This window comes from Chlamydotis macqueenii, chromosome 1 (assembly GCF_036417535.1).
Source record: "Chlamydotis macqueenii isolate bChlMac1 chromosome 1, bChlMac1.mat, whole genome shotgun sequence".
In the NCBI taxonomy this organism is placed as follows: Eukaryota; Metazoa; Chordata; class Aves; order Otidiformes; family Otididae; genus Chlamydotis; species Chlamydotis macqueenii.
In genome coordinates this window covers 10,361,582-10,375,753 of record NC_141556.1, presented here as the reverse complement: position 1 = coordinate 10,375,753, position 14,172 = coordinate 10,361,582, and the positions used below count along the sequence as shown (strand labels likewise).

Sequence of the window (14,172 nt, the reverse complement as noted above, 5' to 3'; positions counted from 1 at the left end):
AATATTGAGAAACTATTCGACATGTATAGGTGCTTGCTTCTTTCTATATTCTGCCCCTTCCTTAAAAAAAAAAAAAAAAAAAAAGAAATAAAAATCCACAGTGCATCTAATCCTAAATGTAACGCAGAAATAGCAGAAATGTAGGCACATGGTCTTCCTCTGAGAGAGAAACAGTGTGGAGTGTGTTTAATAATATTCCACAGAGAGAAACAATATTCTGTACTTCCATAACCCTTCTATTTGAGGATCTTTACAATTTTCCCAAATGCCTGTGTGGCTGTTCTAGCTAGAGGCAGAACTAAAGGAGCTATACTAACCTAATTTCATCACAGAAATTGTGAATAATCTCTACTTCCATACCAAAAGAAGTATTTCACACAAAAATATTTCAAACTTTTATCATTTTTAAAAGAAAATTAAACAAGGCTTGTTTGAATCATCTCTCTGATCAGTTTGAACTCAGATTAAACTCCATCCTCTTTTATAGAACTCTAGCTTTACTTCGGTGCAGTTAAGAGAGTATACCTAAATTAATATTTTGAGAAAGTTAAAAAAGCTTTGTTGGGTTTTAACTCATTTCTTTACAACTTCTGATTACAACAGCTGATGGTCAGATTCAAGAACTTTTTTTTTCTATTTTGTTTTGCATTACTTATAACACTCTGAAAATTCACTCAAGATTACATAGGGTGTACAGTTTCAAAGCTATTTTTTCTGGTATTAAAAAGCTTAGACTTTGTGGCATGTCACTATCCACAGTGATGGCAGTCTTATTTTTGTTTATATGTCATTTCCAGTCTATGCTGCATTCTAGTCCTTATGTACTACTGCAACACAGTAGGCTCTAGACTGTAAACCATAGGAAATATTTCAATTCAATCAATAGCTTCCTTTACTGTCATATAATTGACAAAGATTTAATAGACTCATTTCTATTAATTTTCATGTAAGTATAAGCAAAACTTCTGTGGATTCATCACAAGAATTACAGTCAACTTCCTTATATGAATAATATTTTAAATTATTACATATTCCTTTCCCTGTACAAGCTAATAATAATTATAATAACTGAAGAAAATTAATGCATTTCTGACTGCTTAAATTCTCTTTAGTTACTGAACATATTTCACGCCCAATTATTTGCTAATGTTTAGCATACTTGGAGATCCAGGATGTCAATAAAAACAAATATAAATACTCACACAATTATGAGGATTTGAACCAAGTCATGATACTTTTAAAACACTAAAAGTTGTGATATGATTGTACATAAAAAAATGGAAACAGAGAGAGCAAATATTCAAGGCTGTAGTACCTAGAGCAACTGATACAGAAAATTCCTAGCAATACCAAAAGAAAAAAAAAAACTAGACATCTCCCTCAAAAAATTCCAACAACAATAACAAAAAAAAACCAAGAATATATTTTCAGATTGGGTTAAAAAAAAAATTTTTCCTACCAAATTGAAGAATAGAGGCATAGATCCAGTAAAATATTCTACTTGATCTGAAATTATACACTCCACTTTGGGAGACTCAATCTTTTTTTTCTCCCCTCCTCTTTTTTCCAGTAGGATGAAGTCAACTTTGATATAGACACGTTGTTTCAAAAAGAGTCAGAACCACTTTGCCTCCATTCAGAAGAGCTTTTGGCAAGTAAACAAATTCTACATCAATAAACACATCTTCACGTTCTCTGGATGTGCAATTTTCCGCAAGTATCTAAGTAAAAAATTATACCTGGCTCAAAGAATAATTTTAAATGGTTTCTAAAAGCATACTGAAACAGTGGACTGATGTAGATAAAATGCACGAAAAATAATCCCTCCTAAAAAATACCTAGAAGACAAGCATTCACATATGCACACATACTGATCAAGGGTAGACTCACGGAGAAGAGCTCACATACAACCAAGTTTCCAACATTAACAGCTTTAACATTCCACTTGGTCATCAACTTTACAGATGCCCATCATAAAGAATTTAATCTTTTTTTCTTTTTTTTACAGTTTAAACCACTGTTCAGTCCATGTTGCACGTATCTTCCAATAACTAGTTCACAGTTTCAAAAACTTCCTCCAGCTATCGAACATATGCATTGATCATTTAGATTAGAGTTTTAGTTCATGCATTTTGCCTAGCTTTATCAAAAACTACACATAAGTGTTCAACAAAACAGATAGTCCCTCAGACGTCTCTGCTCATTTTCAAAAAGCCTACTCCTATTCACATGATCTAAACGGCTAAGTCATTTTTGGGAAGTGCTGGTTTCTGTTGCTAATGGCTCATGGGAGTCGTTTTGGCAAAATACTTTTTTTTTTTTAACTGGGAATAAAAAATAATCCCCATGCAATGAAATAAATGCACACCTGCTACAAAGTTCTGGTGTATATGAAAGGAAAATGGAATAGAGTACTGGTCTTCAAACCTGTTTACATAATTTTTACTGCTACTTTATGCAACTGTTGCTAGGCAGTCACATGCCATGGTGATGGGTGGAGTGTGAATACCTAGACAGTTTAGAGAGACATATGTTACTGAACATGTTATGTGTGGTGTGTTTTCTCTCTAGACTGCCGTATAAAACCCAGATATCAACTATAACTTTTCCCCAGGGGGATCGCAATGTCAGATGGTTCAGAGAAATAGTTCAAGGACTCTGACCCTGTGGCAATACAAGTATCACTTTCTGCTCTTAGACAGTTCTCTCAAGTGAGAGAACTCCAGAGTGCATGTACTACTGCATTTTAAATAGAGGTTTAAATAAAAAGAATGAATATTTTTTTTTAAATCACACTTTTTATAATGGTTTTACAATGCATGCAATCTACTTCCTGAGCCAGTTTGTAAAGCCTGCTATATTCTGTCCAGAATCAGCTAGAAATATAGAATATAGAAAATTAGTAAGATATATATTGGAAAAGTAATTCGCTCGGTTATGAAGACTGCACTGTCCTGTAAGAAACTTGTAAGAAGAATATCTTAAGAAGATAGTTCAAGCAGCTGTATAGGGGAAAATGCTAGAAAATAAAAGTGATACAAATTCTTTTCCAAATAAATGTCTTTCACTCTCCCCACATCCAATTTTAAATTATTGTTTTCCAATGTGTAATGTGTTTTAACATAAGCAATAAAAACAGTGGCTATAAAGGGCATGGGAAAGGCACAACACAGGATTACAGAATCATGAAACTTGGCAAAAAGAACAGCAATAAAAGTCAAAGTATATCAATAAGAAGTGAAGATACAATCAGTAAGTGCATGGGTAAGAGACAAAGACTTTTTGTCAATAACTCTTTAGGAGAACTTAAAATTAGAGAAGCCAAAAGAAAAACTTGCACCACAATCAAGAAAACCGACAGCTAAGACACAAACCATGGTTTTGATGCTAGAAAGGAATAAAAGTGTAAACTATTGTAAAGGAGGAATCAGAAACTTTTGTTAATAATCTAAATATTGAAAGGAAAGGGTAACTAGAAGGAAATCTTGAGAATAACTCAAGTGGGAACCTTTGGAGCTGAAATAAGTGAATTTTTTTTTGTATATGCCAGGGTCAATTCTATTACTTTGCTCCAACTGTTCAGTAATAAAGGCAGATGTGATTTTCATGGCACTTCACTGCAGACTGGAGCAGGACACCCACAATGAAGTTTCAGCAAGACAGCTGGTGGTGCAAAGCTGAGCAAATGACAAAAGTTCTAAAGTCTTAGATTGGAACTAATAGCTGAATAAATCAGATGTCCAATACCTTCATTCAGTGAAATGATTTCATCATGAAATAAATGCATATCCTGTGTTTATTTCAATGTGTAATATGAAATTCAAATCTGCTTTTACATATGTATGCAATCAGTTAGTCTCAAATTCTTAAATGCAGCTGTATTTATTGTCTTAAAGCCCTGAATTTCACATTTATAGCATACCCACTTCTAAAACCAGTAGTTCTTCAGGGAATTTCCAAATACTTTGAGATCTTCTGATGTAAAATTTCTCTCAAAATCCATTTCATTTGAACATAAAAAGTTGTTGACTATTTCCATGGGAAATTTGAAGTTTTTAAAGGCAGACAAACTGGGAGCTCCAAGAGACTTCAGGAGCACACAATGGAAATAAACAACTCAACACCCACAAATAAATGTAAGAAGTTTTGGTCTAGAAACATTGTGTCAGAACTTGAAGGTACATTTCCTTACAAAAGCTCCTCTTCGACTTTAACATCAATGTATCACATTTCTTGTCCATTATACATAAATATATATTTTTTTTTACCCTAAACTGTCCAGAATGACATGCTTTATGACCTTTCCTCATACAGGCACTAATAATAAAATATCTGAGCACCTGGTTAGTTGCAGATGCTCTCAAGTTTTTGCACATAGCTGTTCAAGTCACTCCTTTTCCAGTCCAAGTGTTAATGCCAATTATCTCAATCTTGAATTTCCCTAAACTCAAACAAGAAAGTACACTCCTAAATAATGCAATGTGCTGCCAGGTTTAAATTTGCAATTTTAACAACAAATCAATAAGTAATATACTTGCTAGGTGCAAAAAGCCTGCTGTTAGTTACCAGGTACCCACTTAAAAGTATCACTAATAAACAGGCACACAGGAAGGAAATCTAACTGGTAGCAATGTTTTTAAATCACTGCAGTACTGAGCAAACAGATTGTCCAGAGAGACTGCAGAGTCTCCATCCTTGGAGTTATTCAAAACTGGTTATGAACAACCTGCCTTAGGTGACCCTGCTCTGAGCAGAGTGTTGGACTGTATGATCTCCAGAGGAGCCTTTCTGCCTCAGCGATTCTTTGATTCAATTTTAAACCTAGGGAAATTATTATTTAAATTTGTCAGATTCAAAATATACTAGCAGTCTGTACTTCTTCCTATCAGCATCTTTGATCAGCTAAACTAATACCAAAACAAGACAAAAATAAGCTTCCCAAATACCCCTTCTGGGTATTTATCATTAGTTAGTCTTCAGTGCCAGGTCTGCTATGCTTGAAATTCTATAAATTGATAGAAATGTTGGTACTGAAAACAAACCCAAACTACATTGCAAATTTAAAATTAGCACATCAGGATGTATGAGAAGCTGTTCAAGCAATAAGAAGAGATCAGACATTCATATGCAGCCTTATTCCCACGCAGAGCAAGTAAAGGACATGTATAAGCACATAAATCAAGCTACTGCAAACATCAGGTTAATATAAGTTCATCTGAAGTCCTAATATTACCCTCTATGCCATTTCTGTGTTATGTAATTACAGCAAGAGTGGTGATCAAGGTTATAAATAATCCACAGAGCTCTCTTTCTTAGCATCCCACAAGAATGAAATAACGTGAGTATCACCAAGTCAAAATTCATGACTCAGGCTTCCAGCTAATCAACGCTCACACAGTTACAAAGCAAATCCACCCCACATCCTTTTCCAAAACACACACTGAGGCTATGAAGAGTCACTGTCATATTTTGTTGCTTAGCTGGTTCTTATTGCAGCAAATTTTATTTACTTATAAACATATCAGCATATGACTGTTCTAATCAGATTATAAATGTAGCAAGTGAGTGCTTAAAATCAAGCAAAATGGAAAAAAAAAAAAAATTACATTTGGGTTCCTCCGCTCTTTATATGAAGAAACGAGAACATAAATTTAAACACTGTACAAACAGAGAATCTTCTTTTTTTCCCAAATGTCACCCCCTTTTACTCTTACAGTTTTTCCAAATAGCGTGACTTTCTTCACTGAACTTTTAAGGACTTAAGTGATCATGATGATACATTGTAACACATCTGATGTTTCAGCTTAATGAAGGTAAACTTAATTTTGTGCCCTGGTAGCAAACATTAGTTTAAAAACTACTCACCTCTGTTATATGAGGATTAGGATTAAATCCACAGAGGCTGCAGACTACAGTATGACACTGTGTGCACGTGTTGTAATTGGCCTTTTCTGGAGCATGCAGCAATAGTTCAGTGGTTGTGCAAAGAGGACAGAAGGTTTTCTTTGGGGCGGAGTCAGCGGGTTGGGTTGTACCAACTTGCTTTTGCTGCGAGGGTTTTTGAGGCCCTGGTTGCTGGCCTGGTGATTTTGTAAGTCCTGGCTGTTGTGCTGGGGGCTTTGTGGCCCCTGTAGTCTGAGGAGATGGTTTTGTAGGCCCTGCCTGTGGTGGCACTTGTTTTACAGGCCCTGTTTGCTGCGGAGGTGGTTTCCCAGGTCCAGGCTGCAATGGTTGTTTTGCAGGTCCTGTTTGCTGAGCAGATGGCTTTTGAGGCCCAGGTTGCTGAGGAGGCTGTTTTGGAGGCCCTGCTGGCTGGGAAGATGGCTTTACAGGACCTCCTTGCCATGCCGGCTGTTGAGATGGTTGTTTCACAGGTCCTGGCTGCTGTGATGATGGTTTTGTTGGAGGTGGCACTTGAGATGATGTTCTAGCATTGTCTGATTGCTGTGGTGATGGTTTTGTTGGGCCTGATGAAGGTTTTGCAGAAGTTTGTTGTTGAACAGGTTTTGTTGGTTCTGACTGCTGGGGCTGAGATTTTTGTGATCCTTGTGGCTGGGGTGGTTGTTTCGCTTGGTCTGGCTTAGAGTCTGCTGGGTGACCAGGGCCTGGTTTCTGAACTTGCTTTGGTTCCCCAGGCTGCTGCTGCTGAGACACTGGTTTGGAAGACTCAGTTTGCTGGGGGGTAGGTCTGACAGGTCCTTGTTGTTGAACAGCCGGCTTTGGAGACTGTTGTTGAGCTGGATGCTTTGCAAGGCGTCTCTGCTCCTCAGGTTTCCCTTGCTCTTTTTGGGTAACTTTTTGTTTCCTACCAGCCTCTTCATGGGCTGCATCTGAATCCGATATTAAATCAAATGGATTGAATTTGTTCACAACTGAAGTGACTGCACTCAATGGATTGGCTTCTGAGAGAAAACTGGGCATCATACTTGGCTTCTGATCTTCTTTAAAATCAGTCCTAGACTTTGATTCCCTTAGACTAATAGAAGAAGGGCTCCGTCCAGGTGCCCGTTGTTCTGTCTTCAGCACATCTACTGTTCTGCTTTTACTTAAACTTGGTAGTCCTGGATCTGGAGGCTTGCCTGGTTGCCTGGGATGGTGGCTCGTATCAAGCTCAGGATGTCTGCAGACAGAAAATGTAATAAAATTAAAATAATAGACTACAATAAAAATGAAATAAAATAAGATACATCTGTGACCCTAAAAGTGCTTTGGTAACACTGTGAAGTTTCTCAGGTGCTTAAGTGTTTGCAAGACCAAGGCTTATAACATAAGATGCATGTAAAAAGTATTTAAATAGAAATTATTGTTCTATAATGTTTTATACAAGTATTCAGTTATAGACTGAAATAATCTAATATGACAACAATGTTTTACCAGATATTTTCTCATCAGAAATCTGAAGACCTCAAAGCTACGACTTCCTATTTTACCTAAATCCAAATTACTACCTCTCCACTCTGTCCCTTGGGATACAAACATGTGGAGACAGAAAAGACTAAAAGAAACACAGGTGTAAGAAAATAGCAGATCAAAGCATAGCTGTAGAAGAAAAACATTGCACAATACAAAATGTTTATGTACTTGTGCTTTGGCTACTCATACAAAATTTGGATATATTTATAATTCAATATGCAGCAAGGATTTAAACTCCTAAAATCCAAGTGCGTTAAGAAGTATATACTTTTTTTAAAGTATTTACTTTGCCACTCATCCACTCACAAGTTAGAAAAAAAATTTCAATCAGATAAAAGATGCCAGTTCACAGAATCAGTCCTGAAGTTTTTTTTTTCTTTTTAAATAGAACTATTCAGAGCTCTCTTCCAACATCATCCCAACAATTCAAATTGCTCAGCAATAGAGAGAAATATCTCATTACATAGGGATTTTTCTCAATTCTCTAACAATAACATTTTGCTATGTTTTCATATAGGAGAAAATAAAACTAAGACTGTAGGAACAAAAATCAAGATCATGTCTTCATATGTGGTATAGTATTCTACTTGTTGCTATACTCAGCCGCAGCTGGAGGAAATAATATTGCATTCAGTGCTATTGCTAAAGGATGTAGTAAAATATTCTATTCAGTGCTATCACTGTGTTTTTGCTGAAAGATACAGTATCCTCTTCAGTGACACAACACTGTTGCAAATATAAAATTTTGAGTTTTCACATTTAGAGATCTATTTAACTGTGAACTTATTTTTCCAGACACAACATTTCTTCTCAGGCATTCATGAACAAAAGAAACAATCACTCATTACATTTACCTGTATTTGTTAACTTAAAAAAAAAAAAAACCCTAAAAAAAAACCACCACACCTAAAAATTGCACAATTATGTTTAAGAGTTTTATCAGAAGTCTGCAGAATTATATATAATAGACATATTGAAAAATATATTTTACAATGTTAATGTTACCATGGGTTTACCATTATTTCTCATTAATATTTAGAGTTTTCCTTACATATCTAGCAATGGCAATATAAAAGGACAAAGCTAACTCGTAGTCATTTCTGTGCTTGTAATTCTCACAACATGTATCACAATCTTGTATCTGATATTTTTTTTTTGTAAATTAAAATTTTCCACTTGAAATACTTGTTAAGGACAAACTATTTCCAGCCTTCCATAACTCTATTTACTCTTTCCCATTCTTGTAAAATTATCAGCCATAATACTGAGAAGTTTACAACCTTAATGTGCAGCCCACTGAAGTGAGTAGGTGTGTTTCAACCGGCATCAGTGAACATCGATTAACTCATTATTCATAAAGAGGATAATTCAGAAAAGCCCAATGATAATCTAATTCCTTCAATATTGGGCATTTTTGCTTGTTATACCAATTTTATACTCTCATTACCAACTAGGTAGGTCTACCTGCAGTTGTAGTTCTTGCTATTTAGATAAGCACTCTAGGTATATCTGAAGAGATACTGCTTTCTAAGTGAAATCATTTCAACTACTCTATTAGTGGCAGTCTGGTACACTTCCAGCATTCACGTTTGCAAGTGTTCAAAATGTTGGAAGGCTTCATTCAACAATGCTAAGAGTGACAAGGGAAAAAAAGAAAAGGATTGATGGTACCATTAAAACTCAGGTCAGGAAACAGCGTACCATTCCCAAACCTTAGAGTGTGAAGGTGGAAGAAAAAAAAAACAAACACCACCACCAGACTAAAACTGTTTTTAGAAATTGAACTAGGAGATTAACAAGAATAAGTAACTGTGGATCCCTATTGGAATAGAGTTCTCCTCCAGTTTTCATTTTTGTCAAAATAATATGCTCCATAAATGTCAATCTTATCAGATGTCAGGACTTGAAATGAGATTAAAACCCATGAATTTAGGAAATAAAACACCCAGGTGATTCTGCAAGGCTGCTGATGTGTTCTGAAGACCAGACTTGTCTTGCCTTTATACATAACAATGTTTCTAAGCAATGGAGACAATGCGGTTAACTAGAGGAAGAAAAAGCCTTGAAAAGACAAGCTGTTTGAGAAATGCTACCCCTGTCAAAAGCCAAGGCTTGCTCCGTTTACATAGCTGGAAGTTGAAGCCTTGTTTTCTAGAGCTATTTTACAACTAGCTACAGACTGACATTGAACAATTTTAATTAATCTGGAGAATCAGAAATCCTCAAAAAAAAAAGAGTATTTAACAAGAATTTTCTTATTTTTAGACCTTTTGAATCATGAAAAATTCAACATTGTTTTAAAGTCTTCAATCCAGACTCCATAAGCAAAATAATTTAGTTGCCCCTCACCTAACTCTTTTCTTTGTGCTGCTCACTTTGGTCTGGATTCACAGAGCTCATCTTTATTCATTTATATGAATATTACAGCCAAATCAAAGCTTACTTTGGAGTCAACAGGAGATCTAACAAAAAGGCTCCTGGTCCAGTTCTTGAATGTCATAACTATAAAAATGTATTTAAATAGGGCATGTCTTTTTCCCATTCATCAGTATAATCAGTTTTAGAGAGAAGTGCAATAACTACACAACTCCAAGACAGATCTTTTCTTATGTACAGACAAGATAAGTATAAATGTATAAACTTACACATATCCCTGGTGACTAGCTTTTTTTTTTTTTTTAAAGTCAATAGAGTGATAGTATTAAGAAAAATGTGTATTTCTTCTGGAAAATACACCATAAATATACTGTAGAAGTGTGACACTCAGTAAGACTTCTTAGCATTTCCTCTCAAAATGCAGCATTTTTTTTTTCTCTTAATGTCTATTGTGAACAATTTAATGAACTGAAAGAAAAAAACCAAACAAGTAAAAAAGCAACTGCATTAGATGTTTCACATCTAATCTTTTCAGATTATGTGGAACAATTCCTCTGCAAGTGGATACTGACACAGTTACAAAGTCATTCAATGAAGCTAGAGCAACTGGAACTTGCTTACAAACTGACAGCCTATGTTTCACCTAATTTCCTAAACACGAGTTTCCTGAAGACAGGTAACTGAAATAGGATAGAATTATTTCCGTAGGTGCTAAGCATCCCAAACTCTTGACTGGAACCTAGAGAATAAAATGTTCAAAAAAAAAAAAAAAAAGGTATACTTGATTTAAGCACTTCACTTTAGGTGCTCTAGATCTAAATGCTTATATTAAAATGTATAATTAATATTAATTCTATTTTTTGACTATTGCTTTTTTAAAGACTTAAAAGCTCAAAGCCTACAAGGGTAGTCCTAGAAGGGACAGTATGTATTTTATGGTGATAAAAGTGCAGCTGTGTTTCCTGGTACACACATTGCTTGCTATTAAAAATTCTGTAGTTGCAAAAATTGTTACTTCAGGATACCATCAATCACGAGGAATTTGTGTACTTGGGTTACTTTGGGAGGGGAATTAAAGCATTTAGAATAAGAAATAATTATTAGTCTCTCAGGTAAGACTGCATAACAGCTAATGTTACAGTGGAAATCACAGAGGAAAACTCCAGTTGACAACATGAAAGAAACATAACAGAGAATACAACAAGGACACTGTCATAATGCAAGGCTATATAAACTGGAAGCTAGAATTCCTCTTTTGATTACTGTTTCAGTCACTTAACATTTGGACTGGCATAACCACACTAGAAAAAAAAAAGAAAACCAACTGGGAGCAACAGTTGCAAAGCATCAGTTAAGAGGTACTTTGCACATCCCATTTCTTTGGCCACACAGACTAAAAAAAAATGGCTGAAGCTAAGGAATCTGAGTCTCAGCAGGCTAGTTCTTTACTTAAGTTGAAGTCTGGAAGAGACTGATCCTTAGTCCTTAGAAGAGTCTTACTCCAAGGGTTTGGATCAGGTTCTTAATAATTATTTCCATCATAGTTAGTACATCTCAATAGCAAAGAGTTGTGCAAGAGGAGCAAATAAAGCCACAAAACAAGAACAGAGACAAGCAGTATCCTCATTACAGTGTGACGGGCACAAAGATGCTATGATTGGTACTGCTACAACCCCATAAGAGAAGCTAGTTGATAGGTTATTGCACTGCATGTTACAATGTCAACTTTGAATAAAAGTTAAAAGGCTGTAATTTACAAATACACGGTGTCTTTACTTTAAATGGAGAGTGAAAGTATGGTACGCTAACAAGACCAAAGTAGTTTCTGATATCATAAATATGTTTCTAGGAAAGCAGCCATTTATAAATGCAGAAATATTCATGTTGCAATGAGTTTAGCCTATTCTAAAATCTTCCAAGGACATTTATCTTATTATTTAGTGGTACATTAGCATGAAACAATAAACTTTTAAAGTCTTTGTGTCTTTGCTCATAGACAGTTACACCAAAAAAAAAAAAAAAAGAACTTGGAGCTTAGTTTCACAGAACTAACCAATATGATTTATTTTCAATTAACACCTATAGAAGCTGAGTAGAGCCCTGAACTGAATGGAAAATATATTTCACATATGGTGCTAATACCTCTTTAATAATCATGCAAGACATAAAATAGGAAGATTTTATTTCCACTTTAAAAAAACATGGAGACCGTCATCTCAGGTGTAATCCAAATGACTTCAGTAATTTGCCCAAGGATGAATTTGGTCCCACCCTCCTTGCTTCTTTTCTTCTAGAATTCACTTATATAAACCTGATATTATATAAATTCAACATGCATTTATCTGGGGTAAGGTCAACACACAAGAACCGTGTTGAACAGTCGGTCGAGGAGGCTCCTTTCAGCACCCTCCTCCAAGACAAACAACACACCCAGCCCTGGAGACGGAGAGCACCAGAGACGCCGGCCTCGGACGACGGGCGGGGGAAGCTGCGAGCTCAGCACCATGGACAGGTGCGCGGACAACCTCAGCACCATGGACACGGGCGCTGGCAGGGGCAGCCGGCGAGTTCAGCACCACGGACAGGGGCGCGGGCGGCGACCCGTAGGCGCCGAGCGGGGAAGGCAGGCGCCGGCACCCCGGAGGGAACCGGCCCTGGGCCGGGGTGGGGAACAGGCTTGTTGCACGCCGGGCTGTGAATTTACTGAAATGCAGGCAAAGAAAGGGGAAGGAAATCACCCCGGCCTTGGCAGAGGTGCAACGAGGCGAAGCCACTGCTAGCCTGAATACTGAATCCCGTGGCAATCAATTTAATCTATTATTTCGCCTCTCTTTCCCCTTTCAACAAGAAAATAAAAGGAAAAAGAAATAAGAGGGGAGAAAAGGGTGGAAAAATAGACTGATACAGACATCCTCAATCCATGACTATTTAATTAAGCCAAATGACAGTTGTAGAGGTTAAGAATTGGCAGTGTAATGGCTAGCGAGTACATTATGCCCAAAAGCTTTGAAAGATTAAACGAGAATATCTTTCTCCAGAAAGAGAAGCTTGCAGAGCCCATCAGCCCTGCGGAGAGTTTCCCTGGCTGCTACCGGAGCTGTGGGGCACTCCAGCCCCGTACAGCACACACACCCCCAGGGAAAACCGAAACATCGTCTGCAAATCTCTCCCCTCCCTAGACAGAAACTACCCGTGCTCCGGATCGGTGCGAAGGGAGGGAAGAGGAGAGGGCGCAGCCCACTGGAACCGAGGACCCTCGTTATCATTAGAAAGCACTGGAGTGGGAAAAGCTGGAGAGTGCAGGCTCCATCCCAGCGTCCGCACTCCTGTAGCCGCCCCCTTCCCTCCCTGAGCCGGCAAAACGCAACGCCTGCTCCCGATGCAGCGGGCCCGGATCGGATTGCGACTCGCCCCCCGCCCCACCGCGAGCAGACGGAGAAGGGGGAAGGGAGGAGCGGGAGAAGGGAGATTTTCCGTGCGTGCCTTTGCATGGGAGGCGGCTCCGCGCCGGCGAGGTTCCCTCTGGGCAGCCCCTGCGCCCTTGACATGACAGCGGCGATCTGCCTCCTCTCCTCCTCGCTCAGCTGGCTCAGGTCTGCCTCCACCCCGGCCGGGACGAGGCGCTGCAAGGGGGCCGCGGGGCCGCTGCCATCCCCGCCTGCCGCCGCCGCCGCCCCTTCGGGGAAGGCGCCCAGCCCTTCGCCTCCTTCCAGGCTTGCTTCGTTGCCCATGGCCGCCGCGGCTCCTCGCTCGCCTCCTCTCCCCTCGGGCACAGACCAGGCGGGGAGGAGGCTCCCCGGCGCGCAGCCCCGATCCCCGGCGGGCGCTCAGGGCTCGGTGGCCGCAACCACGGCCCCGCTCGGCGGCAGCGGCGGCGGCAGCGGCAGCGTCGGGGCCGGTCTCGCTGGCTGCTGCCGCCGCGGCTGCCGGGGAAGGGAGGGAGCGAGGGGAGGGAGCGACGGGAGGGAGGGGAGAAGCGGCGCCGCCAGCCGCGCCGCGCTCCGCCGTCCCGCGCAGCGCATGCTCCAGGAGGGCGGGGAGGGGGATGGGGACGGTCTCCCCCCGATCACAGCCCCACCCCGCGCCCCGCCCCACGCCTCGGCCGTTAAAGGCACCGGCGCACCCCCCGATCCTCCCGCCGGCCCCGTCCGCTGGCGCCCGCACCCCCCAGCGCACCCGCTGCCATCGAGTTCTGCCTCCCGTTCTCCATCCATCTGCGGGTAAGGCCGTGCTGGCAAGAGTCAAGGCTTGAAGGAGCCTGATTCGGCTAAAGCACGAAGGAATGGAGGCTGGAAGGCATACCTGGAGGTAAGACCCCACCTGCAGCACTGCGTCCAGCTCAGGAGCCCTCAGCACAGGAAAGACATGGACCTGTTGGAGCGA

The 14,172-nt window shown here is 39.5% G+C and overlaps 1 protein-coding gene across 2 annotated transcripts in view; it reads right to left on the bottom strand.

Moving 5' to 3' along the window:
* The window catches only part of PCLO (piccolo presynaptic cytomatrix protein), a 371,716-nt gene extending 358,091 nt beyond the window's left edge, over nucleotides 1-13,625 (bottom strand). For both annotated transcript variants that reach the window (XM_086745649.1, XM_086745658.1), the window contains exons 1-2: nucleotides 13,273-13,625; nucleotides 5,866-7,120 (exon numbers count right to left, since the gene is read on the bottom strand). In XM_086745649.1, coding sequence (XP_086601775.1) covers nucleotides 5,866-7,120; nucleotides 13,273-13,520 — 1,503 coding nt within the window. In that variant the 5' untranslated portion in view covers nucleotides 13,521-13,625. The remainder of the gene's footprint in view (nucleotides 1-5,865; nucleotides 7,121-13,272) is intronic.
* Between the last annotated feature and the right edge of the window lie 547 nt (nucleotides 13,626-14,172).